The 28,000-nt window shown below is 54.0% G+C and overlaps 2 protein-coding genes across 5 annotated transcripts in view; one reads left to right on the top strand and one right to left on the bottom strand.

Annotated features, from left to right (window-relative positions):
- LOC102165987 (uncharacterized) overlaps positions 1-27,343 on the top strand; it is a 95,518-nt gene extending 68,175 nt beyond the window's left edge. Inside the window, exons 4-5 of the mRNA XM_021063955.2 lie at positions 21,329-23,699; positions 25,958-27,343. The gene's annotated coding sequence lies outside the window, so the exon portion shown is untranslated. The remainder of the gene's footprint in view (positions 1-21,328; positions 23,700-25,957) is intronic.
- ADAMTS8 (ADAM metallopeptidase with thrombospondin type 1 motif 8) lies at positions 4,951-26,007 on the bottom strand. Of its 4 annotated transcripts, none has more exons than XM_084976640.1 (10): positions 25,893-26,007; positions 24,005-25,177; positions 16,273-16,512; positions 15,324-15,459; positions 14,630-14,797; positions 13,308-13,609; positions 10,933-11,116; positions 8,398-8,570; positions 8,094-8,269; positions 4,951-6,428 (listed from the first exon to the last, which is right to left on the bottom strand). In XM_084976640.1, the coding sequence occupies exons 2-10, from the start codon at positions 25,112-25,114 to the stop codon at positions 5,858-5,860; spliced, it is 3,060 nt and encodes a 1,019-aa protein (XP_084832766.1). In that variant the 5' UTR covers positions 25,115-25,177; positions 25,893-26,007; the 3' UTR covers positions 4,951-5,857. The 4 variants fall into 4 exon arrangements, with proteins under 4 accessions (XP_084832766.1, XP_084832767.1, XP_003130131.3 ...); XM_084976641.1 differs by lacking the exon at positions 25,893-26,007 and adding an exon at positions 19,935-19,996 and having other exon boundaries at positions 24,856-25,181; XM_003130083.5 differs by lacking the exon at positions 25,893-26,007 and having other exon boundaries at positions 24,005-25,181.
- Positions 27,344-28,000: the final 657 nt, after the last annotated feature.

Consider the following 28,000-nt stretch of genomic DNA (forward strand, 5'->3'; position numbering starts at 1 on the left):
AGGGAACAAGCCCAAGGAAAGGCATCACTTTCGGTGGGTGGTGGAGACAGAGGGTGGACGATGATGCTGGGTGGGGAAGCTGAGCCACATGGGCGTCCTGGATGCCCAGAGCTGACCTGCTGTACCCTAGAGAAGCTGGGAGATTAACTTAATAAAGTCCTGAATCTCCACTCTCTGATGGCCTTTGATAGCAATTGGAATATGCCTCTTAATTCTAAGATGAGGTAGAATCTGCATGTTCCTTTAGATTCGTGTCTGTAGCTTGACCAACAATAACGAGACCATGTTGATTCTCTCCTTCTATCGTGGGAGATGCAGTGTTGGGTTCTGTAGGAAGGGGTGAGGTCTTCCCCACATCACAGGGGGAAATGGGTCAGGATCACAAGCTTGTGAGCAAAGTGAAGAAAGTGGAAGATGATTTTGTGGAGAAGTAGCCATAGAGCTGACAAGGAAGCCTGCTTGGGCTGTTGATTAGACCAGAGATGCTGACTTCATGGTGGCTCCATGTGCGCAGTGGCCAGGAGCTTGGTCATCAGCATAATGGTGGTGATCCTGCAACAGAGGGTGGAGTGGCCTTTGTGGGGGGCACCAGAGAGTCACGGGGCAAGGCGTTTGGGAATGTTGGCAGGATCAAGTGTGAGGCATTGGAACAGGAACTCTAGGTGCACAGGGAGGGGAGAAGTAGAGGCAAAGGGGAAATAAAGATGGGGACGTGTGTAGTGTATCAGGGGCAGTCAAGGATTTGGGGGTTCCGAGAATAAGTGTAGGGGGAGCCGTGAGAAGTCTGGAAGGGTAGGAAGTTGTGGTTGGGGAGCAGGATATTTAAATCTATGACTTCAGAGGTAGAGAAGTTCTGAGTAATAAGCAAGTTCAGGATGTGGCCTTGGGAGGCCTGCGCTGACCCTCATCATCACCGGAACCCTCCTTTGATCCAACATTCACAACAGTGCATCTCTCTCTTTCAGCCTCTGATGCGCCGCCCATCTCAGCTACCCTTTTCCCACTTTCTGGTCCAGCGACTATGAGTTCTGGTCCAGGAACTCACAGCATCTTTTCTTACTTCCGGAGAAATTTATTCCACATGTGTCTGATTCATTTGCGTTTACAGAAACTCAAAATCTCCAGTGTCCAAAAACCCTTTCAACTATTTTTTTCTTCCTTTTCTTAGAAACAGGAAGTTGTGTTTGGCTGAGGACAAACTCTTCCAGTGCTCCTGGGATGTACAAGATATTTGGAATGAGGAACGGTGAGGGCTGGGGAAGACGCCTCTGCTCCCGCCTTTCCCAGGGTACTTGTGCATCTGCCGGGGTAGGCCAGGCAGCTGGAGGGATGGAAGACGAGCCAGAACTTTCCTGTCTCTTGTTGCTGAGCCCAAGGCCTCAGGGAAAGTATGTTCCAGGCGAGACAGGTGCATTGGAGGCTTCTTGTTCCTCCCGCCCAGTACTAGCATCTCAGCTCAGGATCTGCTTGTGCACTGGATCTCATCTTCCTCTCCCAATACTTGAGCCGTGTCTAGTCTGGGAGGCTGCAGGTCGGCTGACGTTCAATTTTAAGCAGGGAAGGCGCACTACCTCCCCCATGGGGTATCAAAGAAGGTCCCTGTCTGAGGAAGCACGGATCGAGCTTTAACGGGGCACACCTGTTCTGATAAGCCTGGCCGGCTTGCTGGGAAGTGTTGACCTAGAAAGCACACAGGTGCCTGGGAGGGGCTGGCGTGGGGCCTGCAAAGCCGGGACAGCTGGGGGTCACAACCCAACCGCCATGCTCACTCAGCACTCTCTCTTCCAGTCCCTCTTGCGTGTTATTTCCTTTTGTTTAGAATTGTTTCATACCAAAGGTCCATCTGACCGCAATGTCTCCAGTGATTACCTCGACTGAACCAGCAAAAATGTCGGCTTAGGTTGGTGTCTTCTCCTTCACATTCTGCAGGCAGCTTTCTTGAAGTTGCAAGCTCAGCTGGAGGGCCACGGGGAAGAGTCCTTCCTTAGAAAGATGTGCTGTCCTGCGGCCAATGGCCACCCCAGGCAAGCGGACCTGGGTTTCAACTCTTCTAGGGCAGGGGTGCCACTGCGGCTCGCAGGCAGGCTGAGTGTCCAGCCCACGGTGGGATTGGGGTGGCGGATGCTGCTGGGTGTACACTTCTCTCCACTCTGCACAGGGCAGGGTCAGGCTGGAGGAGGGTAGGTATCATTTGACCTGGTTAAAATGCTGCCTTCATGGCCTTCATCACGCTCCTCCTATCTTGTGTTTGACTTTGGCCATGTATTGAAAAATTTAGCTTCAACTCACCCAGGAGGCAAAAGGAAGTGATGCGGCTGTGGCAGGAGAAATCTGGAAATCCAAGGAGAGCACTACATGTGATTCTCTTTGGTAAATTCCTCCTTTCTGTTTACTCTTATCTATAAACCTTTCCTAATCCCCCAACAGCCAAGGCAACGCCGCTGCTTCCAGGTGGGGCTTGGTGAGGTGAAGCAGCGACACAGAGCAGAGGTTGACGTGGGCTCAGAGTGTCTTTGTGACCAGGGGACCCTCGGACACTGAGGCTCTTGGGCCATGTGTGAAGGCCTAGCACGTGGCAGTACCCTGCCTCGCTTCACAGACCCGAGAATGCAGGTGCAACAGAGCCACTCTATTTGCTGGACACATGGAGCTATCAAGCCAATTCAAGACAATGTACTTTGAAGAACATTCCTATTCTTCCTGTCTTTTTTTCTTTTTCTTTTTCTTTTGGTGGTGGTAGGGTGGTAGGGGAAAGGCTTGGGAAAAATGAAGAGGGCTCCAGAGGGATGGCAAGAAGAACTCATGTTCAGATGCCAGGAAGAAGGGAGGGTCCTCAGGAAGAGGGCCCACTTGGTCAAATGCCCGAACACAAAGGATCGAAAACCTAATAGACATCGTCAGAGAGCAAGGAGTGGCACTGATGGCAAGATGGTCCATCATCCCTGGAAAATGTCCCTGGGAGAGAGGGGCGATTTGCTAAAATGGGTTGGGGAACAGTAATGTTGCATACTTCTGTAAATTCACAAAACTCTCTCGTCAGCTACGGGGAAATAAAGGGCAGAGAATGAATTCCAGACAAGGACTCAGTTATCTCAAGGATGGAAGAACTTTGATGCAAACCTACCCCCTTTGAAATATTTCTGGCAGGAGCTCAGAGGATCATGGGAATGACCAAGTTAGCTGCCGAGTCAGGGCCTCAGGGACTTTTATGAGGAGGCACCGGTACTATTTCCATCAGGAACTCTAGCTTGAAAATGCCAGCTCTCAGCAGAGGAAATGCAGTCTTCCCCTCTCCGGGCTAGAAGGGTGGTCGCGGTAGGCTGGGGGGAAACGATGGCACGGTCTTTCTCTGCAGATCTGTTTTCTGAGTCCCTGAGCTGCAGCTGTTGAGTTTCCAGACACAAACAAGTATGTATTCTGTGAGCCTCGCCGAGCCCACACAGCAAGGAAGAGCCAAGCCGGATTCCATTCTGCTTTGCACATCAGCAGCTCTGCTGCCAGCTGAACTCCAGGGCAAACTCTGTGCCTGGTAATGATGCAGGCAGTAGGGATGGCACAGCTGGACTGGCGTGGGCAGTTAATGGGGACACACTTGGCCTTGATTATTTTGGGGAGAATGAGAAACAGAAGGAGGTGAAGAGTTGCAGAAACATAAAATCAATCTCCATAAAGCTGGTGCACAGCAAGGACTAATCTGGTTTTACTAGTCATCATCAACATGCCTGTGTGTGTGCTTGTTTATGCTTAGGTAAGCCTGGCCTCCCACTCACTAAGGAGCCAGCAGTCAGGGAAATGTAGTCAGCAGGTCCACGGCCACTGCGTAAAGTGTATACCACACACGGATGACCAACTGGCTGAGGGCACGGGAGGGCTTGAAACTCTGCTTGCCCTGCCTCTGCCCAATGGCCCGAATCCTCCCCGTGGGCACCTTTTCCTCATTCACGCAGGGCTCCATGTGGCCTCCTCTCTGCCCAGGCCATTTTTTATTTGAAGGGGTCTTGAGAGAAAGCTAAAGGAAGGGAGTTCCCATTATGGTTCAGTGGTTAATGAACCTGACTAATGTCCATGAGGATGGGCGTTTGATCCCTGGCCTTGCTCAGTGGGTTGAAGATCCGGCATTGCTGTGAGCTGTGGTGAAGGTCACAGAGGCAGCTCAGATCCCTTGTTGCTGTGGCTGTGGTGTAGGCTGGCAGTTACAGCTCCAATTCGACCCCTAACCTAGGAACCTCCATATGCCGAGGGTGCAGCCCTAAAAAGACAAAAAAAAAAAAAAAAAAAAAAAGCTAAAGGAAGGACAGGCCGTCAACCATGATGGAAAAATGGAAGATGCAGATTCAGATATTTTCCTCCTTTTCACTAGAACGTCATTTCTTGATGCTGCCTATTCCTTCTTACCCACTATGACCAAGGACTAAGCTCCCCCACCCCAGACCATATGGAAGATGAGCTGGGGGCCTCCCCTGAGCTGGGGAGAGATGAGATGATATGGAGGGAAGATGGGATTTTGGAGGCCATCAGGGAGGTTTCAGGTGGCTGGCGGGGAAAGCCGTTCCGTATAAAAGGGCTGATTGAGACAACTGCAGTCTGCCTGGGTCAAAAGCATTGTGAGATGGGGATGACATCTGGTGTGGAGAGATGGGGCTGAGGTCATTGGATGATGTCACTTGGAAACAGGTGCAGTGCTCCTCAGATGCTAAGAGAATCTGGTATCTCTGGCTGGTCGGTATGTAAACGTGAGGAGGGGGACATGCGCAGAGTGGAATGGGAAAGTCTTCCTCAGGAATAAGGAGCCCAGAGACACTGAAAAACCTTTGTTACCCCAGAGTTGGAAGTTCCACCTAAGGCAGAGGTTCTTAAAGGGTGGTCCCCAACCTAGCAGCCTCCATCTTGCTAGAAATGCAGGCCTCTGACCCACTGAATCAGAAACTCTCGGGGTGGGGCTGAGCCATCTGTTTCGAGCAGTCCTTTATTTTCTTATTTATTTATTTTTCTCCAAGCGGTCCTTTAGATGACCCTAATGCCCACTAAAGTTTGGGAACCAGTTGTCTAGATTATGCAGATGGAGAATTGCCCAAATGAGCTGGACTCCGCAGGCACCGGAACTCAGGGGGACGCCCACAGAGACGCAGGCAAGGTGCCAGCTGCCCTGCAGGTGCTCAAGGTGAGCTGACCTAGTTTCAGCCTCTGTCTTTGGGTCCTGGGTCCCCTGCCCTTTCCAAAGAAATACCGAGCCAGGTCAGACCACTCCATTGGCACAAGATCACACTTTAGTTCAGAGACACATTTGCATAAATACTTGACATGGATCCACCCCAGCAGGTGGGAGCCTGAGAACACAGGGCTCTCCACGATCCTGGGGCCTGCAGCCCTCCAGGCTACGGCTTAATACCAAGATCGTCCAGGTCATTTCTGAAGACCGCTCGGGGCACAGCTACAGAGCTTGCTTTGACACACCATCCACCCTACTCCACATCTCTTACTAATTTGTTTCCCCTCTGAGGTAGATTATTTATCGAGGGAACCAAGTAGAAAAAATGTTTTCATTTAACTTTGCTAGTCCTTTGCAAACAGGCTGACCGAGTCTCCTGTTTGGGTCAATAAGTATACTCTTTACCTTTTAACCTATGCCCTCTACTTGAACCCAAACAAGGTTCAACCCACTAGGTAGTAGACTTTAACATCTGCTGTGTCTCCTCTCCTTCCCTCCCCCTTATGGATTCATGCCAACCGGAGGGGCTGGGGCCCTGCCGGGCCTGGGTGGGCCATGCCACCTCCGGAGGTGGGGTCACCGCAGTGCAACCCTTGTCTGCCTCCCACACCCCAAGTCCATGAGCACGAGCTTGGCCCACCCACTGGATCACAGGGGGCAGGGCTGGCTTCCACAGGGCTTGGCATCCTCAGGCTTCAGGGCCTCATCGCAGGTGGTGGAGGCCTGGCCGCTGGGATCGAGGCATTCCACAGCCCGCCGTTGCCAGCCAGCCCCGCAGCTGCTGGAGCACTCAGACCAGTCCCCCAGGACCCACTGCGCGTTGAGCAGAGGCTGGATGACGTTGGTGGTCGCTCTCTCTTTGCTGCTCTGTATGCTGAAGTTCACGTCATTTGGGACAAAGAAGGTATATTTGACTTTGGGGGGAAAGACCTCCCCAGGGACTGTTAGGAGCTGCACAGTCAGAGGCTCTGGCAGGGGCCGGAAGCTCTGCAGCCGCTCCAGGGTGGCGATGGAACCACTGTACTTGAGGATGGTCCCCTTCACCAGGATGTCCTGTTCTATGGCAGAGATGGCCAGGTTTCCATTGAGCAGGTACTGCCCGTCAGCGGTCTTCAAGGCCAGGTAGTTGCCGTCGTTCTGGACCCCTGGATGGCTCCGCTGTTTCACGTCAATGTTGGTGGCACCAGCTGGGATGGTGACGATGTCATTGTAGCCATAGCTATGAGAGGAACAGAAAGATACCCTCAGGACCAGTGGCTCCTTAGCCTGGTACTCAGGGGGTCAGCATGTGGCGACTGGGGGTGGGCAAAGGGCTGCACTAGAAAATAAGGAAGTAGTCACCCCAATGTCTCAAATAAATTAGCTGCTGAGGCTTTGTGCGTTGGGGTTTTTGCTTTGCCTGGCAGCTCTGTTTCACATGTTTGGAGTTTAGGTCTTGACAACAGCACAGAGGGGAAGCCAGCCCAGAGGGTGTGAAAGCTGCATCGTTGCTGCCAAACCTGGGCTCTTGGCTCGGACACATGCAGCTCTTTGCACTGGTATAAACTCTGCTTGGCCACTCTCATACCCAGAGCTCAAATCCATGTGGAAAAATGTGTTCCACACGCGCATTCCAGAATCCGACCCGATGGACGCCTCCCTCCACCTCCTGGGGTCGATCAGTTCCTGGTATTTGGTTAGTATGGCTCTAAGGCAGGAGCCGGGGTGTGACAGCCCGCTCTGAGGGGCTTCTTTTGGGTGTGCCCAGCACCACGAGCTGGGCCATCTGGGGGGTTGGGGTGCCGTTTGGAGAAAATGTTTCAACTTTATCATAGGTCTGGGGCTTTAAGTGGGCTGGAGAAAGCTAGTTCTTAGTCTTCTTTTCTGAGATTAGTGCATGTGGGTTTCTTAGGCTGGGAAGAAAGTGAAGAGGTTGCTATCCTTGCCTTACACCCAGTGGAGCAGCTGTGAAACCACCCCCAGGGCCACGTGTCTAATGCCTGAGAGAGTGCCAGGAGGGGACCCAGTGCCTGAACACCCCACACCCGATTCTTTTTCCTACATCCTTTGAGTTAAATTTGAGAAAACCCCCGAGTTGTCTGCAGTACGAAGATTCGGTTATTGGAGGCTGAGGAGATGAGAGAGACTGAGAGAGGCGGCAGGGGGTACAGGTTGGCCTCTAGGCCCTTGTCCTTCCTCTCCAGGAAGTGTGTGCAGGGGCAGAAAAGAAACAACCCAGGAAGGAAGACACCTGGCTCTCTTCTGGCCGCCGTTACCTATTTCTGTGACGCCAGAAGAGTCGTACAATCTCTTTGTGCCTTAGCTTCTTCATCTGAAAATGGGAAATAATGGTCTTGGCCCTGACAGACTGTTTTAGGAACAGGCCACTTATTTTAGGCCACAGAAGTGAAAGCACTTAAATACAGGGACTTTATGCACATGAGCTTTGAGGTGTGAGAAAGCATCTGGAGTGCTGAGATTCATGAAGCCCTGAAACCGCCAAGGCCTCCCCTCTGTGTGCCCCTCTCTCTGAAGATCCACCTGCGGAAAGGGCAGGACTCGCCAGGTATAGGATGAAAATGATTTCCCAAAACAGGCCTGGAAGAGCTGCTTTCTGGCAAAGGTCCTGGTTACTCAGCGTAGCTCTATTGCCCACTGACTCAGAGATGATACATCCGGACCCATGTGGCCTCCGGCTGCCCTGAGAGCCGCCCCCTCCATGGGCCAGACCCATCTCGTGACTCCTCGCCATGACTCTGAGATGGAGAGGATGCCGGTGTTTAGACAGGCACCAAAGCTCAGTGTTCCACAGGTATGAAGGGGCAGCCACAATCCAAACGTGGGCCCATTCCGTCCGCATGTGTCCGTTCTTGCAGCTGGGGACAGAACTCCTGGGGAGACCCACCTGGAGGGGTTGAGGGAACCGGAGACCTTCCTGCACGAGTTGCCTTTGCCCCCACACACCCCACATTTGTCCAGCTTCCTAGGCGAGTCCACCACGTGGTCACAGCCAGCCTTGACACACTGGCCCCGGACACAGATGGCCAGAGTCTCGGGCCCACACAGGGTGCCATCAACCACCTGCAGCAGGCGGGGGGAGAGGGGAGGGCAGAGGAGGGATGGTGAGCCGGATGCAGCCCAAACGTGGGCTCGGGCCAGGTGGCCTTCCTCCCCGCCTGTGGATCTGAGTTCCAGGCGGGGATCCTCACCTTGGCCTCGAACACTTTGAACTCACTCCGCCCCCGGGCTCGGCAGAACAACTTGCAGCGGTCTCGGGGAGACACCCCCGCGTACTTGGGGACCCACTGCAGGAGGTTCCCTTCCAAGTCTGTGTAGTTGTAGGCGTTGTACTTCTCACACTGCTGCTCCCTGAAGCTTTTCCCTGAAAAGAGTACAAGAGGGCGTGGAGTTAACAACGCTGAGCTGAAGAAGGGAGGAAGCTGCTGGAGAAAGGCCAGAACTCTGGGCACCTTTCTTCCTCCTGGACTCCACCCAACTCCAGGTCGCAGGTCCAGTGTCACCTGGGTCCAACTTTCCAAGACACCAACCAAGGCCCCTACTCATGGGGCAAGGAAAGGAGCAGCCAGCCTCAGCTGGGATTCCTGGGAAAGAGCCTTTTCATTTGGGAAAGATCTTAATTCTACATTACAGAAGGATAAACTCAGGTGGGAACAAGGGACAATTCAGTAAGCTTGGAAGGCAGAGAAAGACCCATGGAGTTATATTTTGGGAGCTTCGCTCAGCTCATTGTGCTTGACTTCTTGGTGACACTAGACGTGTGGCCAGGGGCTCCCAGATTTATACCTCTACACCCCACTTGCTATAATTCCAGGCATCTATAGGGCACTCCATTCGCAGGCATTTGATCACCCCCAGCTCGCAAGGCCCAATTCCACATGGTTCCTCCATGAACTGGTGATGCTACCACATTCTGGCCTGAGACTGGAACCCTGCTATCTTCCAAACATCTGAGCCTCTACATCCACTATTTCCAAATTGCCATTAGGTCCTATGCACTATTCAGGACAACAACCTGTGATTTGAAATGTCTCCGCCCCATTCTCAGCATCTCAGTCCACCTTTCACAAGCCTTGGCCTTATGGTTTCACGTAAGACTCAGTGCCCGTCTCCTCTGCTGCATGCTGCTTCCTGAATAGTCTGTCTGACGTATGACCTGGGTTTTTTTTCCCTTTCACAATCCTGAAGTTCAACCTGCCCTTACTACTGAAGTTCTTTGCCTCAGTTGTACATCTCCATGGCCCATGGGGACTTCAAATCACAGGTGGCCATGCCCTCCTCCTGAGATTCTGAATCAGGACATCCGAGGGCCCTGGCTCTCTGTGTTTGGAAAAGCTCCCCAGGTCACCTGATGGGACAGCTGGCACAGAGAGCCTCCTAATGCTGTTTTAGCTTCCATGCACCTTACCTGGCCTGGAGAAGCTGGTCCTCTCTGCCCCAAAGCACCTGGGGGATCAGAGCCCCACCCTAGCATGTCCTCCCACACCTCCTCCCAGTCCTTCAGGCCCTGCTCAGCCCTGACTCCCCAAGAAGCTTCTGTCTAGCCCAGGCTTTTCCTTGCTCTGGATTCCTCATAAGCCCGGGGTCTGTGTCTCACAGATTGCACTTTAGTTGCTTTATAAAAGGGATTTGGATCTCTAACAAGATCTGCACATTGCTTAAGGACAGAGAATGTGCTTTTTATGTCATTATAACACCTTTTCCAGTTCTACTCCCACAAGAGGCACCAAAACGCTCACTGATGGAGGTGATCCTGGTGCACCTGAAATCATGGGATCACCTGCTGCCCACATCTACCTCATGCCTTATATTCATTTCTCTTTCTCTCTCTTTCTCCCTCTCTCCTCCTTTCTCCCAGGGAATGCCTCACCCCTGTGCCAGGCAGACTCACAATTCCAGGGCAGGGTTTCTAGAGCCTCGTGCCATTACTGATCTTCCCCATCTTGCAAAACTGCAAAGCCCCCCTATCCCCTCGTCAGACACCACGCCAGTGCCAGTGCGCCTCTGCACTCAGGCGAACCTCTCTAAATCTCTGCTGTCATTTGCTGCCTGCCAGTACTTCCCGTAGCTGCGCAGGGGAAGCTGGGTGGGATGGTGGGAAAAAGGCCTCCCTCCCACCAGTTCCCCGCTGCCCCTCACTGCCTGGGTTATTGCCAGTGCTTTCTAGCAGGTACTGGGGGGATCTGCCCAGAGGAGGCAGAGGCGAGGCTGCTCTCCTAGAAGGTTCCGTCAGGCAGCTGGCACAGCACCAAGGGAAGATGGGCAACTCTTCTCAGAAGGAATGTGAGCTAGAATCAGATTCAGAAATCTTCCCTCTGCCTGGGCTGGATGTTGGCTGGAAAGACATTGGAGGTTTGGCTCTGACACTTGCTTTGGAAAACGCTTCCATTCTCAGAGGAGGGTTCAGACGCCTCCGGGGGGATTATTATCCTAGACACTAGCCCCTCTGCAAAGCCCTCCCCCAGCTCTAGCTGAGTGAGTTTGGTTGGGAGTGACATTCTCCATTTCTACATCTTGGAAGACTAGAGCAGTTTCTCGCCTTGACTTTGCCAGGCTCTCCCCGCACAGCGAGAGCTGTCCTGGGTGGCTGCACTGTCCTAAAACTTGGTACCTTGCAGAGCGCATTTATGTCTGCGTCCCAGGAAGGCTCTGGGCCCGGGAGACCGCCCCACTCCTCTGCAGATCTGCTGCAGGCACCCTAGCCGCTGCTCTGACGGCAGCATTACCATCAGGGGGACACTCCTCTGTGTGGCACGACTGGTACTTGGCTCTCCGACCCAGGCAGTATCTCCCTCCGTTCTGAGGCTCCGGGTCCTTGCACTCGCGGTGTGAAAACTGTACTCCTCCTCCACAGGTCCGCGAACACTCTCCCCAGGGTCCCCACGGGGCCCAGCCTCCATCCACCATGGGCTGCAACACACAAGGGCATGCTGAGTCGGGGGCAGAGGAGAGGAGGCCTCAGAGCTTGGTGTGACGTCCTTGCCTAGTTATGCCCATCCCGGTGCGTGGAGTTGGGTAGACTGCCTGATTCATTTGTTCAGTGACTGTGTGGCCTGCGTGACTGCGGCTTCATGATCACATTCTGTGCTGGCTTTGCTCACTGCTGCCCTCCTGGTGCCTAAAACAAGGCCTTGCCCTTTGCTAGGTGCTCAACCGGAGTTGTTGAATCAAACACTTTTATGGGAATAAGGTTGAGTCTAAGGTGGTAGTTCTCTGTCAGGCAGGACCAGTTTGGACCTCTGGGGACACTTGGCAATGTTTGGAGACATCGAGGCTGTCACAAGGGGGGGGAGGGCATATGCTGCTAGCCTCAGGTGGGTAGAGGACCAGGTGCTGCGACACATCTAAAGACAAGCATCTGACAGCGGACGAGACAGCCCTTCAAACCAAGACGTGTGTAGCGCCAGCGCCACCAGTGCTGAGGCTGAGACGTCCAGATCCAAAGGGATTATCTCTGGTCTCCCAGCCACCAGTTCCAGGGTAGGAGGATGCCCAGAGTTGCTTCCAACCTTACAACTGATCCTGGGGACAAGGCCCTTGGTGGGTTCACAGTTTTCAAAATGAAAATAAATTTTAAAAAGTTACAAAAGTCACATGTGCTCATGTAGAAAGTAAAAAATACGGAAAAGTGTAAAAGAGAAGTTAACACTTAAGGAAATACCACTACCCAGATGAAACCACTGATGTGATTTTCATCAATATGCTCTTGTACTTTGCTCTGACTGTATAATCAGGAAGATGCCATGTTTTTATTTTCCGCAGATATGATTTTGTCCTATATAAATAGTATTTTATGATCTGTCTTTTATTCTTCAAAATAGATGATAAACATCATCTGGTGATCATTTTATGTCCACCTTTCCCTATATTGAGCCTGGCTCTGGTGCTGGGCCCCGTCCCCGCCTGCCCCCCCTAGTAACACATGAAGCACATGTTACAGCACAAAACTGGGAGCAGCTCAGTGTCAGGATGGGCGGGGGCTAAGAGTGAATCTGTGAAGCCTGTCCCAGCTCAGGCTTCGAAGAAGCGTGTGACCTACCCAGCCAGGGAGGCTCCTAGGCCTCAGTGCAAAGGACATGCTGCTGAGGACAGCCCTCTGGAGGGTGAGCCTGCAGGCCACCCTGGGGATTCAGAGCTGGGCCCGGCCCAGGCTGCGAACCCCGCAGAGGCTGTTTCATAGATGGCTCAGTGACTTGCAGCTAGAGAAATGTGATCAGGCTTGGATTGGAAGTATTAAGAGCAAATCATTTAAAAACTCTCACTGGCATTGCTTGCTTTTCCTCGTAAGTTTACCCTGTCCTGGGCCAAGTTTCCTCTGCCTGGTGAGAGGTGATTCTGACTCCTCCGTGAGGGGAGTTCCCATGGTTACTCTCACTGTCCTGACCTCTGGCTGTGAATTCAGCTCAAACTTGGGTAGGATATAAATACCCTCAGTTCCTGATTGGCTGTCCTTCCTCTGCTGCCATGCTATCTGTTTACAATAGAATTCACCATGGCTCCTGGTTATTGAGTGCCCACTACGGGTCTTGTGCTGGAGTGTTTCACACCTATCACCAATCGTCACAGGCCTTGGGGCCACTCCACGGCAATTCCCCAAAAGCCTGGAGACCTGCTGGCATTACCCATCTTCTCTGAGTAGCTCCTCTCACATTTGGATAAATACCCTTTGCTTTGTCAAAAGATGAATGATTTTGAAGTTTCCACTGTGGCTCAGCAGTTACAAACCCGACTGTATCCATGAGGATGTGGGTTTGATCCCTGGCCTTGCTCAATGGATTAAGGATCCGGTGTTACTGTGAGCTTCGGTGTAGGTCACAGATGTGGCTCAGATCTGGCATTGCTGTGGCTGTGGTGTAGGCCAACAGCTGCAGCTCCAATTCAACCCCTAGCCTGGGAACTTCCATAGGCCGTGGGTGCAGCCCTAAAAAGACCAAAAAAAAAAAAAAAAAAAGGAATGATCTTACTTAGAAGTCATAGTTGCACGTGGCCCAAAGTGTCTTAGCTCATGGCTCTCAAGTGTGGCTTCTTCCTTGAAAATGGCCCTCCCCCTTTTCTCCACCTCCCCCCGCCACCCGCCGCTCCCCAAGTGGCCATCCCTCACCTTGGGCTTCTCCACTTCCTCCTCAGGCAAACAGCTGCCATCCCAGCAGAGGCGCCCGGGCCCACAGGGCGTCCCATCGGCCCAGGGCAGGCTGCCGTTCTTCGTATGGCAGAGGGGCTCTGCGCCATCCATGTGGCACCAGAGCTGGGCGCAGATATCCTGCGCAGATGTGTTGGGGCAGTGGCGGAATCCCAGCCCAAAGATCTGCTTGCACTGTTGGTCCAGATCATAGAGGGCCCTGCGGCCTGGGAGGTCTGTTGGGAGGGGCAGGGCCGAAGTGGGGGCGTCCAGGAGACAGTCTCCTGAGGAATGGAGGAAGGAGAGGAACAGAAATAAGGCGCAGGGGCTTGCTTCCTGCCACATCACACTCAAGGTGTCCTTGACCTCAAATCTAGAAACTGTCAACACTCGGTTGTCTACAGAAAGCTCATCCAGGGGTTCCCGTTGTGGTGCAGCAGAAATGAATCCGACTAGGAACCATGAGGTTGTGGGTTCGATCCCTGGCCTCGCTCAGTGGGTTAAGGATCTGGCGTTGCTGTGGAGCTGTGGTGTAGGCCAGCAGCTGTAGTTCCGATTGGACCCCTAGCTTGGGAACCTCCATATGCCATGGGTGTGGCCCTAAAAAGCAAAAAAAAAAAAAAAAAGAAAGCTCATCCAATGTTTGACTATCAGTAGCAATTTTTTTTTAGGGACTGAATTTCTTTTGTTATCCAGAACCTCTTACACGCATTCAGTGTTTGCCTAGGGAATACCAGCTAATCATAACACTATTCTACATCGCAGTGTAATTAGGGATGTAAAGGGGCTGTTAAAAACCATGCCAGGAGAAATAAAGCCAAAGTATTGATGTTTAGATAATCTATTATTTTCGTATCAAGAATCTAGGATCAACTGTGTTTTCACTGCTTCACTCAACAAGTCGAGCTCCCTTCGCCAGGCACCTTGCCCCAGTCCTTGCTCTCACGGGGCATTTCCTGCCTCTGCCACTTCCACGCTATGACTATCGTTCCAGCCCGAAGCTCCCTTCACTCCTCTGCGAGACAAAACTTCTTCCGCTCCTTCCAGGTCTGTTCAAACCCACCTCCTCCAGGCAGAGCTTCTCAGACCTACTTCCAATAATCGAAACTGGAATACTCTAAACTGGCCCCAGACAGAGGCTGCTGGAAGATGGGCTGGAAGAGCATGTGCTGTGGAGCGTCAGAACCCTGTGGCCCAGGGAGGTGGCCCAGCCCAAGTGTCCACGATGCTCTGGGACTCAGCTGGAAGCAGCGTGGCAGTCACGGCTGGCCAGGGAGAAGCAGCGAGAAGCTTGGGGGACCTACCGTGCCCGCTGTCGAGGAGCTCTGTGAGGTACATGGCGCTGCAGGGGGACCAGGGCAGCGTCTTGTTGAGGTGGATGAAGAGGGGCGCCATCATATGGTGCTTGCCCAAGGGCCCGAAGAGCCGAGCACAGGGCTTGGAGTCGTCATGGGGCATGCTGAGGACGTGCCCTGGGGAAGACGAGAGCCGGTCCACACACTGTCTTCACAGGACAGATGGTGTGTGTGTGAAGGCCCAGCTGGCTGCCAGGTCCTCATGGGGGCCCCACCCGCCTGTTCCTCAAAGAACCCGCTGGCTTCACTCTGCCCGCACTCTCCTCTCCCAGGAAGCTTTCCACAGAACCAGGAACACTGAAGTCCCTTCATGTCATGGCCCAGCCTGTCCCGATTCACCTCCCCCTCAGGCACACACTTGCTTCCATGGCACTGTCTTTGCAGCGACCTTCCAGAAGCCTCACTGCTCTACCCGAGCATGCCTTCTGTGTTCTGGCATTTCCCCGGGGATCTCTGATGACGACCCTTGATGTGTTGGTCCCGTGCTTGGCAGGGGAGGGGACTGGCCAGTGCAGGGCGCTCGGCACAGTCGCTCTGCCAGATGACGAGGGCCCGTGCCAGGACAGCACTCGCTTTGAAGCCCGGCTGGCAAGTGCTCCTGCCCCAGCCCAGCACGTGTGGCCCCCAGTGTGGCGAGCCTTACCGAGCTCATGGGCCAGAGTGTAGGCCGCCTGCAGGCCCTCATCCTCGATCACAGAGCAGCTCTTGCCGGGGTCACAGATGGTGCCGATGTCTGCCACGCCCAGAGTGTCACACATGCCCTCCTTTCCACAGAAGTTCTGCTCGAGGAGAGAGAGCGAGACATGAGCACAGACATAGGACAGAGACCCTGCCTATTCCTGCGCCTCCAGGGGTGAAAGAAATGTTTGAATCCAACTCCCTATTTCTTCACAGAGGTCCCTTCTCCTTCCGCATAGGCATGTCCTGGGGCTGCCCGTGGCTTGGAAAGTCTGTCCTGGGCGTGGTTAAGGGTGTAGACCCTGCCCAGGGCCTGACTTCGAGGTCACCACAGGAATGCTCACAGAGACTCTGGGAAGCAGGGATTGTCATCCCCATTTCACAGATGAGGGCGTGGAGGGTCACGCAAGTTAAATAGCTTGTCTAAGGGTGGCTGCTCTGTGCCTGGGTCTCCCCAGCTGAAAAGTGGGGCTAAAAACGCAGTGCTTGCCTCAGGGGTGAGCAGGGTCGGGCACATGGGATCACACTCGCTAGCCTTCAGGAAGTGATCTGTTTAAACCAGCCCCGGGGGGTGGGCAGCCTTCTGATTTGGAGAAGTCCTGAGGACACCCAGGCTCCCTGCCCCCCGGGTTTCACCCCCTCCGTAGATGGGCCTCTTCTTAGTTCCCACTGCACATCCCTCACTGGGCAGTTTGAGCCCGTTTCCTCTTGTTATGACCTCAGCAGACAGCTGGTCACAAACCTCTGGCAAAGAGCCCTTCCGAGATTCCTCTCCTTCCCTTGCAAATACCTCACACTTGTCCCCGTGACCTTCTCCTCGGCATCCACATGAGGCTGCTGGTGTCCAGCTGGGACTATGTTTGGGCAGCCTGGGCCTTCCCCCCCCCTCCCGCCCAGTTTCTGGGGGCCAGGACCTGTCTGGTGAGCAGGATGGCCGTGTCAAAGTGCTCAGGGTGCCGGTCACTGGGCTGGTTGAAGCGCCGCTGCCAGCTGCAGAAGTTGCGCAGCGTCAGCCCGCCGTTGTCGGACACCTCCGGGCCCCACTTCTCGTCCTCCACGATCAGCACTTTCACCACCATCAGGTTGATGGAGTTCCTGATGCTGGGGTGCTTGTAGATGCGGGCTGCCATGGACATCAGCGTCAGGATGTGGTTCTGGGGAAGGAGGAGTGGAGAGTGAGGAGTAAACCTTCCAGCCCTATCGTCACCCTGAGTCATGCACTCTGAGTGCTCGGCTCTGCACTTGACCTTGGTAAACGGCATCTTGGTGAAGACTCACAAAACCCCCAGGGCCCCAGCATTATTTCCCTTCACCGTGCAAGTAAGAGACTGGCCCACCATCCCAGAGCTAATGAATGTGCAGCTACGTGTGAACCCAGAACTCCTGATTCCAAAGCTTGTGCATTCAACATCCTGACCAGCCATGTGTGGCCATGGATAGCTAAATCCACTAAAATTCAATAAAATTAATATCATAATTTCCCTGCCACACTGGCCACATTTCAAGCGCATCATGAGCCACCTAGGGCTTGTGGCTACTGCGTTGGATGGAGCGGACAGAATGTTTCCATCACCACTGAAAGTTCTACTGGACTGCACTGGTTATTTCTAACCTTGACACCCACCCTCTCCCTGCCAGCCACCTGCCCTCTCTCTGCTCTTGGCCCAGCAGCAACTATCTGAGTGCTCAAGGTTGGTAGAATTTCCCTCTTAGAAATTTCCTGATGTCTGCTGGGGTGAGCCCTACTCTCCAGGATGGGAATGCTTCCTTAACAGTCACTTCTGACAACAGTTCCCTATTGAGGTGAGCACCTCATTGAGTGCTCACACAAACTCTGGGAAGTGGGATTGTCATCGCCACTTCACCAGGGAGGAAGCAGGGCTTCACGCAAGCTAAACAGCCTGTCTCAGGTGGCGCAGCTCCTAAAGCTGGGGTGCCAGCCCAGGCCTGCCTGTTTCCAAGTCTACGTTCTTCTCACTAGCTTTCCAGCGCTGGCCTCCTGGCTCCTGCCTGGATAGCCTTGAAGGGTGAACTCCTGTCTGGGGCATGAGAAAATATGGGCCACAGTGAAACCCAGGTTCCCAGGCCCCCACTGCTTCCATCCCACTGAGGCCAGCTGAAGGGGTTGACTTGGTGTTTGGCCTCTGCTCTGCCCCTGGGCTTCCAGCTGTTCCCCAGCTTGAGGGGAGGCTGGATTAGGGCTCACTCTGCTGCCTCGGGGACCTTGAGACGTCAGTCCTCTCTTGGATGACTTTGCAGAGCCAGAGACAAAGGGGGCAGGGGCCTGCAGGCCTTTGGCCAGCAGTGTGGGCAGCCCTGCTCCCTGTTCCCTAGGGCACCACCTCCTGGAGCCTCTCTTTCTTCCCTCCTGTGGTCTGGAAGGTGGGAGTAGAAGAAGGGAAGAGAAGGATGAAAGGCTAGAGAGGGACATTCCATGGGCTGAGGCCATGTGTGGGAGTTCCAGACAAATCCCAGTATTTGTGAATGGGATCTGTCTGTTCACCTCGCAGGCAACAAGCCAGATATTTTGTAAGCCCTACAAACAGGGGTTGGCAGGTTACTGAGCAAGTCAAGCACTCCAGCTATGTTTAGGCTGATGTAAACACCTTATCAGCAAAGCTGAAACTTGGCACTCGCTCCTGGAGCTGGATTCCTAAGGGAAACACAAGCAATCACATCATTATGCAATTGGGGGTGAGGGCTGAGGAGTGGCAGCTTGCTGGGGCTACTTCCTCCACTGCTTCTTGTGGGGCAGGAAGAGTCTCCCAGTCTCCTGCCCTAGGAAGGAGCAGGGCCAGCCCTTGGAACTTCTTCTGAGACAATCTGCATCTCTCCTCACCAGAGGGCTTCCTTTGAGTGCCAACTCCACCAGGAGAGATGATGGGGAGATGATGTCTTACACAGCAGGTGTGAAGAGAAGAGATGCCAGCTGCTCAGGGCTTGGACTGAAAGTAAGGAACCAAAGACCTAAGGTTTAAGATGGGCCCGGTTCCTAAGCTGCCCGATCGGTCAGACTGAGCAGAAACGGTGCAATGGGCATGTCCCCACTGGAAACCAAAGGCTCAGGGTGCACACTGCTGCACGGAGCGTCCCGTGGCGGGGTGCTCCTCAGCGCCGAGGTTCTCAGTCCCCTCCTTTGTGTTCAGGGAGCTCAAAGCATCTCCTTCAGACATGGAGTAAAGTTGGACTGAGCCAGCCTGAGAGTTGTTTTCTCTGAGGCAGTGGGTTAGATGTATGGATGTCTGAAGGTCCATCTGGCCTCTTTCTCAGAAGATAATTTCCATTGCAAGAGAGCTGCCAGGACTGTGTCTTCCAGAGTTTTCTGTTAAAGTCCCCAGTCCTGGTCTGACTCCCCTCTCCTCCTCTCTCGTCCCACTGAGCACTGGGGGATGGGAAGCCCTGCTCCTCAGCTCCTCTGAGGAACAGTGGCAGGAGTGCCCATGCATCTGAGTTTCCTGGAGGAAGGGCCACTGGGCCTGGGCAGGTGGGCCGCCTTGAGTCTGAGCCCAGCTTCTCAGCCCATCTCCTGGGTCAGGAGGGCAGGCCCGACTTTCAGTTCCACAGACGCGGGCCCAGGAGCCGGTCAAGAGGTCAGCTGTCTCGCTCCATCACCTGGTGTCTATCTACAGCTCTCTGTGACCACCCCAGTGTGGGCTGTGGGCTACAGTTGGGAACCCCCCCACAGACAACTTCGCACAACCAGGATATTGGGTGGGGCCCGTGGCCAGCTCGGCTGGGGTGGTCACACAGCCCTGCTCTTGAATGACCTGGGCATCGCCTGCCCTTGATTCTTATTAGGAAATGCAGGTACTTTTCAGGGAGTCTCCTTCACTGGTCACCCTGGGACTTGGAGGAGAGAAAAAACACCCCACCAGCTAGGCTAGGGCGAAGCCCTCTGATTTTCTGAGATATAAACAAGGAGGATCCTCCCTCGGAACTCCCACACAGCCAAGGCTAACTGTAGTGGGAATCTGGGGAAGGCTGGGCCTGGGCCAGAGGCATCTCCCGCAGCTCCTTCTGCTCAGAATGTCATCCCTACACTCTGCTCATTTGCTCTTCATTCCGTGGGTCCAGCGCTCTCCTCGCAGCACGCCTGGGGGAGGAAGAGTAGTAGCATAGCAACCTCTTGAGCTCAGCAACGGTCTGTCAGTTTCCCATCTGGCATCTCTTGGCGGGGGTGGGGTGGGGAGGTGGTCTGAGATGGCTGGGGAGGGGGAGGGGGCAAAGGGAGAGGAAAGAAGAGATGGAGAAAAGAGAGGGTTCTGGCATGGCTGTCCTTCATCCTTCCTTGTTCTGCAAGCAGCGGAGGGGCGAGGCTCCCTCTCCAAAGCACACAGTTGCCAGAACCACAAGGAGTTGAACTTACATAGTCTGGGCTGAGGGAGCTGAAAGCAGGCTCTCTGCTGCACAGGACAGCACAGCAGACACAGCGCTGGCTGGCTGGCTGTGATGGCGTGTGACCGCCCTGCCCTCCTACCGTGACAAATGCATCATCCAAGGCAACTCCAGCATTAGCTACGCTTTGCCGAGCACCTACTGTGTGCCACCTCTGGGTCGAGTGCTTTCCGTATCTTACCATCTCCTCCAGACAATGCTGGGACATTGATATAGCTGTTCCTGTCAGGCTGGTGAAGAAGTCTAGGTGCAGAGAAATGGGTAACTTGCTCAAGGTCACTCATTTCCACTTCTCGTCAAAGTCTATATTGCTTTATCACAGCACTGACTGCCACTCATTTTTGCTGCTGCAAGGAAACCACAGCGAAGCCCAAAGAAACCCAAAGCATGCAAACAAGCCAGCGTGCCCCTGACATTGCGCCTCACCCTCCCCACCCCCGCACCCCCGCCCTGCCTCCTACCCGGCTTTGGGGGGAGTGATAGATCAAAGACCGTTGAATACTAGGGCCTTTTCTTTGGGAAATACTTCATACAGTTGATCATTCTGATGGCTGCAGACAGAGATGGAGAGGACTCAGTCTTTTGCCAGTGGGGGAACCTACTTCACACGCATGCAACATTCGTCTTCCACCCATGAAGACTTGAGCACGCATCTGTTTCTGTTATTATCCAAACTAGGACACTTTTGAGAGTGCAAAAGGAGGCTGTTAATTATTATGCCAGAACAGGCTTAGACTGGGGTAGTGCTGGGCAATGTGAGGGTATGAGGTACTTTAGAATTAGGGCTTTTGCGGGACACCTTCTCAAACCCAGAGGATAAGGGTAAGGGGGAGACGAAATGGCTATCACTGAGCCCTTCCCTGAAACCACCTGCCAGTGGCCTGAATCTTGGGGCTCCTCTGGTATTCTCTGGGGATGAGGAGTGCTACGCGTGGGACCCTCCCTGCTAAGCAGAGAGTTCAGAAGCTCAGCTTGCAGCCGGTGCACAGCTTTCCAGATTGAGGGCGGGGAACTGCTTGGCCCCCACTCTCTCCTTTCGCGCTCCAGTTTCATCCAGGGAACAATTAGCAGCAGCCGGATGCAGACAGAGTTAATGGTCTCTTCCGAGGTGGTCCCTCCTTTCAGAAAGCCCCCTTTGTCTGAGCTCCTGAAGTCTGAAACCAGATAAGAAGGTGGGAGGCAGGGCCCCTTCTGTCAAGGGATTAAGTGAACTCAAGTGTACAGAGTCTGGAAAACTTCCTTGTCGCTTAGCGGTGAGACCAGCCTTGCGCAGGGCTAATTCCTTCTCTCGGCCTTGAAGGTTTCTTCTCAGGATTGGGCCTCTCATGGTGGACGCCTTTAGGCTTCTAGATTCAATGACTCGTTCCCACAACACAGATGAGTGTCAGGGCTAGGCTGAGCCAGAGTCACAGATGCTCCTGGTGCTAAAGAGGCGGCCTGGCCAGTGAACCAGCACTGTGCTCAGGTTCAGGAGACCTGAGCTGCAGACCCAGCCCCGCCTCATACTAGCAGTGTGACCTGGAGGGAGTCACATATCCTCTGTAACCTGCACTTTCTTCCTCTGCCCCCTCACAGGTACTCCCACTGAGATGATGCTTGTAAACCACTCTGCAAATTCAATGCACCCAGAGTGGCTTCCTCGCATGGCGCTGAACTTTCCAGGAGACTCATCCTGAAGCAGCAACATGGATGCTTAGACTAGAATCGATTACCTGGGCCAAGTGCCGTGTTTCACAGGTGAGGGGGAACGTCTTCCTTCATCTTCATAACACTCTCTGGTTGCTGGGACACCCCAAAGCACCTTCTGTCTGTGTGAACGAAGTCTCCAGGAGGATCCTTGGAGAGTTACTTGGAAAGAACTAGAGTCCATTTGAGGAGGTGGCATGGGCAGGCAAGGTCTTGGGGAACGAGGAAGCCCAGGGGATGGAGCTGAGAAGGTCAAGTCTATTCTGTGGCATCTCCACAGTTGGCGAGCAGTTGGAACAGAGGGGCCAGTGGTCAGTCTTAGAAACAGCTGTGTCTCAGCCCCTGCCACACCCTAGCACGGTGACAGCAGGATGCAGGCAGTGATGTCAAGAGGGAGGTGGCAGGGCTGACTCTGCTGAAAGGGAGTAACACCCCCACCCCCACCAAAATCCCACCCCAGGAGAAGGCCTTGGCCTTCACAGGTGCCTGATGCCTATTCTGACGGGCTCTCCTGACCCGCAGGGGCTGGCTGCTGCAGAAGTGTGTGTCTGTGAGTGGTCCAGAAGTCTGTGTATGTGGAAAGGGAGCAGATAGGACATCCAGCCAGGAGTCATCCAAGGGTGGAAGTGCTCCTGGGTGGCTCTGTGAAGAGAAAGCCAATTTGTCTGGGGCAGAACCCCACCCAGCTTCCTGCATCAGCGGCCTGGGAACCCTGGTGCCCAGCCGCAAGCATGTCTGCTTTCAGATGGCCCTGACATCTGGAGCTGTTGCATGTGTGCTTGAAGCAAATGCGCAGTTTCTTAAGTGTCTGGCATTGAGCTGAGGGTGAGATGGTAGGAAAACGTCAGAGAGGACATGTTGGCCCTGAAGACTGAAAAGCAATTAATTACTTTTTCTGCTGCTCCGTGTTCTTGTTGGCTTTCCCACCTCTTGGGTTTCAGGCAGCTTTCAGGAAGGAGTCTGTGTCTGGGAGGGCTCAGCACCTCAGGTCTGGGTTTGCAGTGAATGTACTTTCTGAGGAATCCCCCACCGCCTCCCCTGCATGGCTCTCTTCACCTGAGGCGGGAGGAGCCCCACCTGCCACCCTCTCGAGGACTGCCTTGGAAAAAGGAGTCAGAGAAGGTGGCTGGTGCCTCCCCCTGATCTCATGGAAGGCGAGGAAGCAGATACTTAATTGGCCTGGACCCACAGCCCATGGGGCAGACGGTGATGATGGCTCAAAGCTGCCTTCCCACACTTGGCAGAAGTGAATACTGGGACAGGCACACGAGCCTTGGGGCTTTCATCAGCCCTGGCAGTAGCCAGGGGAGCAGCCACGTGGACCCTTCACCTCCAGCTCTTTCCAACCTTCCATCTAGAATGCTTTACCTGGTGACTGCAGAGGGAGAAAGATGGGATGAGGAACAGGAAGGCCAACTGTGCCTCATCTAGTCTATTCTGCACAGGTGATGCTGAAGCACACAGTGCTCCCAGCAGCTGGGGACAGGCTGAGCCTAGAACAGGGTCCCAGCCAAGACTGCCATCACCGAAAAGGCATCAGCTGAGCTGCCGCAGCAGCCAGGGTGCCTGTTTCAAGGAACTGTGACCTCTGGGCAGGTCAGTTCTCCACCAGGCACATCTCAGGTTCTGTGCTCCCCAGGGGAAGAGAAAGTAAGGCTTCACCTGGTCCTGGGGGAGGTGTGAGGTGTACGGTTTCAAACACACCTCCTGCTGAGTTTGCACCATCTTTGAATCTAGTTGGAAATGGCCTGGCTACAGGAGCTGCCCCTGGACTCAGTTTTCCTGCCCCAGCTCAGCAGAGAGCTGTGTCTGGGCAGAGGGCAGCTGAGGTGGACCAAGGATAGCTCTGGCTCCACCAGGAACATTCACCAAAGGAGTTCATATCCCCACCCCCTTCTCCCCCCCTTTTCCACTGAAGCTTTAGTTTCCTGGGCTGAGCCCCCAGGCAGAAATTCTGTTCCCTTCCCTTATTGCGCTGATGCTGGCACTGCCAAGTTCTGCCAGGGCTGAGCGCCAGGTTGGCAAGGTGTCCACGCCCCTGATCAGAACCAGCTGGGCACACAGAAGTTGGGCAGCCCCTTTCCAGGTTCAGCTCCCTGCAAACAACATCTTTTACTCATGGCAGCCTCAGTTTTGCAGGCAAAGGGAATCTTTCCATCGCAGCTGCCTTCCCTTGGGAGCCTCAGGTCTGGAGACAGGAGAGGGCTGAGAAACCAAGGCTGGGGTGGATGTTCTTCCAAAGTGTTCACTTATCATCTCTGTTGGGAGAGGCAGGTGTTTGGGGTAGGGATGCTTCAAAACCCATTTTCAGTTCAAGATGTGAGGGATGGAGGGAACAGAGAGGAGGAAGCCCAGAACCTCCATCTTAAGCTGGAAGGGGCCTAGTGGGAGGAGCAGTAGGTGGCCCAGGTATCAGCGGTCAAGAAAGGTGTTACCGCAGTTTCTCAGAAAGGACATTTCCTGATTTGGGGTGAGGAAGTGAAGGGTTTTCTCAGAGGGGCTGGAAAGGGAAGAATTTGGAGAGTCTTGGAGGTAACTGGGATCTCAGGGCAAAGCCAGTCCTACCTGCAGGTCGGCTCCATAGAAGGCAACCATGGACGCATCCGCCACCAGCAGCGTTTCCACGAAGCGAGCCTCAGACACAAACCGCTTGGTCCTACTCGTGGCCCCCAGCGTCGGTGGCAACTCGGTGGCACCTCCTGCCTCCTCTTCTTCGCTCTCCTCGTTCTCCTTTTCCCCTTCCTCTTCCTCCTCCTCTTCCTCCTGCGCGCCGGCTCCTGTCTCCTGCCTCTGACCCTCTTCTCCCTTCTCCGCCTCCCACTCGGGCGCTCTGAGCAGGGGCTGGGCTTCGGCGGCAGCGCGCCCCGGCCCCCAGCGCTGCAGGCGGTGAGGCTGCTGCAGGGAGTCCCCCGCGCCCTGCGGCTGGATGGTGAACTCCTCGCCGTCCAGCAGGAAGGAGCCGCTCAGCCCGCGGCACAGGCTGACGGCCGCCAGCGACTCGGGCTCCCCGTTCACCGTGCCGGAGAAGAAGCAGTCGCGCAGCTCCCGCTCGCCCCCGGCCGCCCCGCCGGAGCCCCCCAGACGCTCGATCTTGAACTCGGGCGCCAGGAAGCTGGCGTCGGGCTCCAGGCGCAGCACGAAGCCGCGGCCGAAGGCGGACAGGTGGAGCGCAAGCTCGCCGGCGCCGCCCGGCAACCGCGTGGGCACCACCAGCGCCGAGGCCGGCTCCCCCTCGCCGGGCCGGGTTGGAGCGCCGAGGGCGAGCGGCGGCAGCAGCAACAGTAATAACAGCAGCAGCAGCAGCAGCAGCAGCAGGAGCGGCGGCCACCCGGGGGCGGCGCGGGGCATGGGGGCTGCGGCTGCGGCGCGGGAGACGGAAGAAGCGGGCCCGGCGCGGGCAGGTGCGGGCAGCCGACCTGCGGTCCCCGCCGCAAGGAGCTCGGGCGTCCGGCCGGCCGCGTGGCCTGTGGGTGCCTGGCGGCAGCGGTCCCCGAACGGCCCCTCGGGCTGGCACTGCCGCTGCCGCTGCTCCCGCGCCCTCCCGCCCAGCAGAGCGCGAGCAACTGGCGTCCGAGCCGCGTGCGCGTCCTCCGCGCCTGCCTCCTCCCCACCCCGGGAAGCACCGAGTGGGCTGCCGAGCCCTTCGTATTTATACTTCCTTCCCGGCTTTGACATAAGAGGTTTATTTTTGATCTCTCACTATTCCCGTTTCCCCTCCCCTGGGATCAGAGAGAGAAACTGAAAAGAGGGAGCGAGAGAGGAGAGGAAAAAAATTTTGGATGAAATGTAAAACCAATCAGAAGTCAGCGGGACTCGCTCTCTCCCCCCCTCCCAAGTGTCAACTCCAACTTTTTTCCCCTTTGCTTTACGCACTCCCACATTAACTCCTCCAATGCTGGACAGGCCCTTTAGGCAGCATGCTTGGGAGACCCCAACCACTACCTCCTGTGAGGCCATGGAAGAGGCCCCTGCATTGGCCCCAGTGACGGTGTCACTCCGGGGACCTGACTGTGCAGAAGTCTTCAGAGAAGGTTCCAGAGCTTTTCATTGTAAAGCAAAAGATGGAGGTGGGAAAGGTCTTACTAAAACCATGCTCTTCGGCTAAAAACCCCATTTCACCCCAAGCTTGAGATGGGGGCAAACAGTATCCAACCTGGTTGGCTAAGTCCTGGTTAAGGCAACAAGGACTGGGTTACTGCTTGGTGGGCGCAGGGGGGCAGAGCCTGGCACGGGAGTTAATTACTGAGGGGAGATGTAAGCAAAGTCGAATCACCCCCCCCGGGCAAGTAAGCTCTTGGCTAGGAGTGCAGCAGAGGTCCAGGAGCTGCATGTCTGGCCCTGAAGACTCAACTGCTATGGAGCTCAACTGTCGGGGTTGGGGGGGGGACGGACATGACCCCCTCACTGCACTGCCCATGGCTGTGGATACCAGTCGTCCCACAGTGTCACCTACCGCTGGGATGGGAGGGAGCTGAAACCCCCCCAGAGAGGGTGGCATGTTCTACAGTCCTCTCTCAGAGCACCAAAGAGAGCACTTCCTGGCACCCCAGTCCTACCGCCACAAGGCTGGGCTGGACTGCGGGTCCTCTACTCTAAGTACAGGCTCTGAGCTGTCAGCATGCATACCTGGGGATCAGGACTGCTAAGTTCTTCGCTGGTCACCAGTTCCCTGCCTGGGTTGGGGTGCCTGCCACTGGGTCGCCCCTGCTACGTTTTAGCCCATGCCCTTCTGTTACCATCTGTGCAGGAGCATTAGGAAAATGAGACTCTCAGGGCTTGTTACCCCTGAAGAGGAGCCCCTCACAGACTCTCAAGAATCCCAGGGCAAGTCCTGGCACATTCCCTCTGAGCATTCCCTCTCTCTGCTTTCTCAGAAACTTTGAATTAGATGGAAGGAAGGATAAGCTTTCTAGCCTAGCATGCTGCCGAATCTTCTTCCCTGGATAATTTACAAGATAAGATGTTTCGGGGAAGCACTTCTGGAGGCAGGGGAATGGAAAGAATGGCCTCTTCAATCCTTTTCCAAAAATGAGCAAAACACTTCATCCCAGCACAGCAGCATAATCGCCCTGGGGGAGTCTGACCCGGCAGGCAGTGAGTAATCCCATTTGCTTCAGGCCTGTTGTAACATTTCTTTGCTTCTCAAAGCCCCCTATTCGCCATTCCCCCGAGTAGAGCACAACTCATGATTTTCAATAGCAATTTGGTCTGTACCTTTTCCTTCTTTCTCCTTTGAGAGCATTTGAGAGGAGAGGGAGGAAGGGTTGTGCCTGGTTCTCCTCCCCCCGGGTGTGTATTAATGGCTGCAGGCAGGAGCCTTAACCAAATCAGGGAAGTCTTCAATGTCTTGGGCCCCCAGGTCTCAGCTGGGAAGGCTCTGGATGTCGTTCTTGTTTTTTCCAATAGAATAAAATGCCCCCAAAGACTGCTCTTTGGAAGCTCCTTTGGAGAGAGGTCGCGTAGCGGACTTTGGGCTCTTTATGCGTGGCTGGCCTCCCTCTGCCTTCCTGGGTTCACTCTTCCCAGTAGGCATACATGCCTTGCTGGTAACTCCAGGATGGTGCCTGCCACTCACACTGTGTCCTCAAGGTGTCACACTTAGCGTAGCTGTGCGTCCACCTACTGCCCTGGATGCTGGGACTGGGAAGGGGGTCCCTGGCTTGTGATGAAAGCCCTTGGGAGAATGGCCGGTAAAGACAGTACAGCAAGACAACGGCCAACCAGTGAAAAATCCCAGAGGGGTATCCGCCAGTTGTGGATTTCCTACGTTACCGTGTTCTTTCCCAAAATATATAATTACAGCAGAGCTTGGCAAACTACGGCCTGTGGGCTAAATCCTGCACGCTGCCTGTTTTTGTATAGCCAAGGATGCTTTTTTAAAATGATTGAAAAAAAAATGAAAAAGAATAGTAAAATTTCACAATGCTTGAAAATGACATGAAATTCACATTTCAGTGTCCATAAATAATGTTTTATTGGAAAGTGACTGCGGTCATTCACCTACACATCGGCTGTTCTTATGCTATAAGAGCAGGATTAAGTGCACCTAAAGTGTATTAACTATCTGACCCTTTGCAGAAACAGTTTGCTGGCCTCTGAATTACAGTAAAGCAGCATTAATTGGTGGGGGGCTCAAATTTGGAATGTGGGATTATTTAGACTCAAGATCTGCGATTCATGTGAAGTAAGAAGTTTAACATAATTTCTTGCTCTAAATATGAGGGGGAAAGTGTATAAAATGTGAAAATTAAAATATCTGTGCCTGTCTTTAATTCTGTATGTAGCAATTATTTATTATTTACTTAGTCCTTAAGTAATTAAAGGACTTTTATGTTTATAGTACCCTATAATACAGGTAGCACATTTTAGGATTCTAATTAACTTATACTATTAGTAACTAGTTATTTCTTAGTTTCTCACTAGTTTTATAGAGTATATATTATACATTTATAATGTATCCTAAGCTCTGATATTCTCTAGGATTTCCTTCCAACCAGAAGACACATTAGTAGCTGTCTGATCCACTTCCACTCGAATTTTGTAGAGAAGAAACAGAAATGC

The sequence above is a fragment of the Sus scrofa genome, chromosome 9, assembly GCF_054392235.1.
Source record: "Sus scrofa isolate SSC_HxYL_T2T_F1_AM1 chromosome 9, Sscrofa_HxYL_maternal_Yorkshire_Landrace_v2.0, whole genome shotgun sequence".
Lineage (NCBI taxonomy): Eukaryota > Metazoa > Chordata > Mammalia > Artiodactyla > Suidae > Sus > Sus scrofa.

Coding starts and splice junctions, on each gene's coding strand:
- ADAMTS8 (XM_084976640.1), bottom strand. CDS start 25,114: ATGTCAAAGCCGGGAAGGAAGTATAAATACGAAGGGCTCGGCAGCCCA. Junction 8,270..8,397: donor TCAAAGTGTTCGAGGCCAAG/GTGAGGATCCCC, acceptor CGCCTGCTGCAG/GTGGTTGATGGCACCCTGTG. Junction 6,429..8,093: donor GGTTCCCTCAACCCCTCCAG/GTGGGTCTCCCC, acceptor TTCCTCTCATAG/CTATGGCTACAATGACATCG.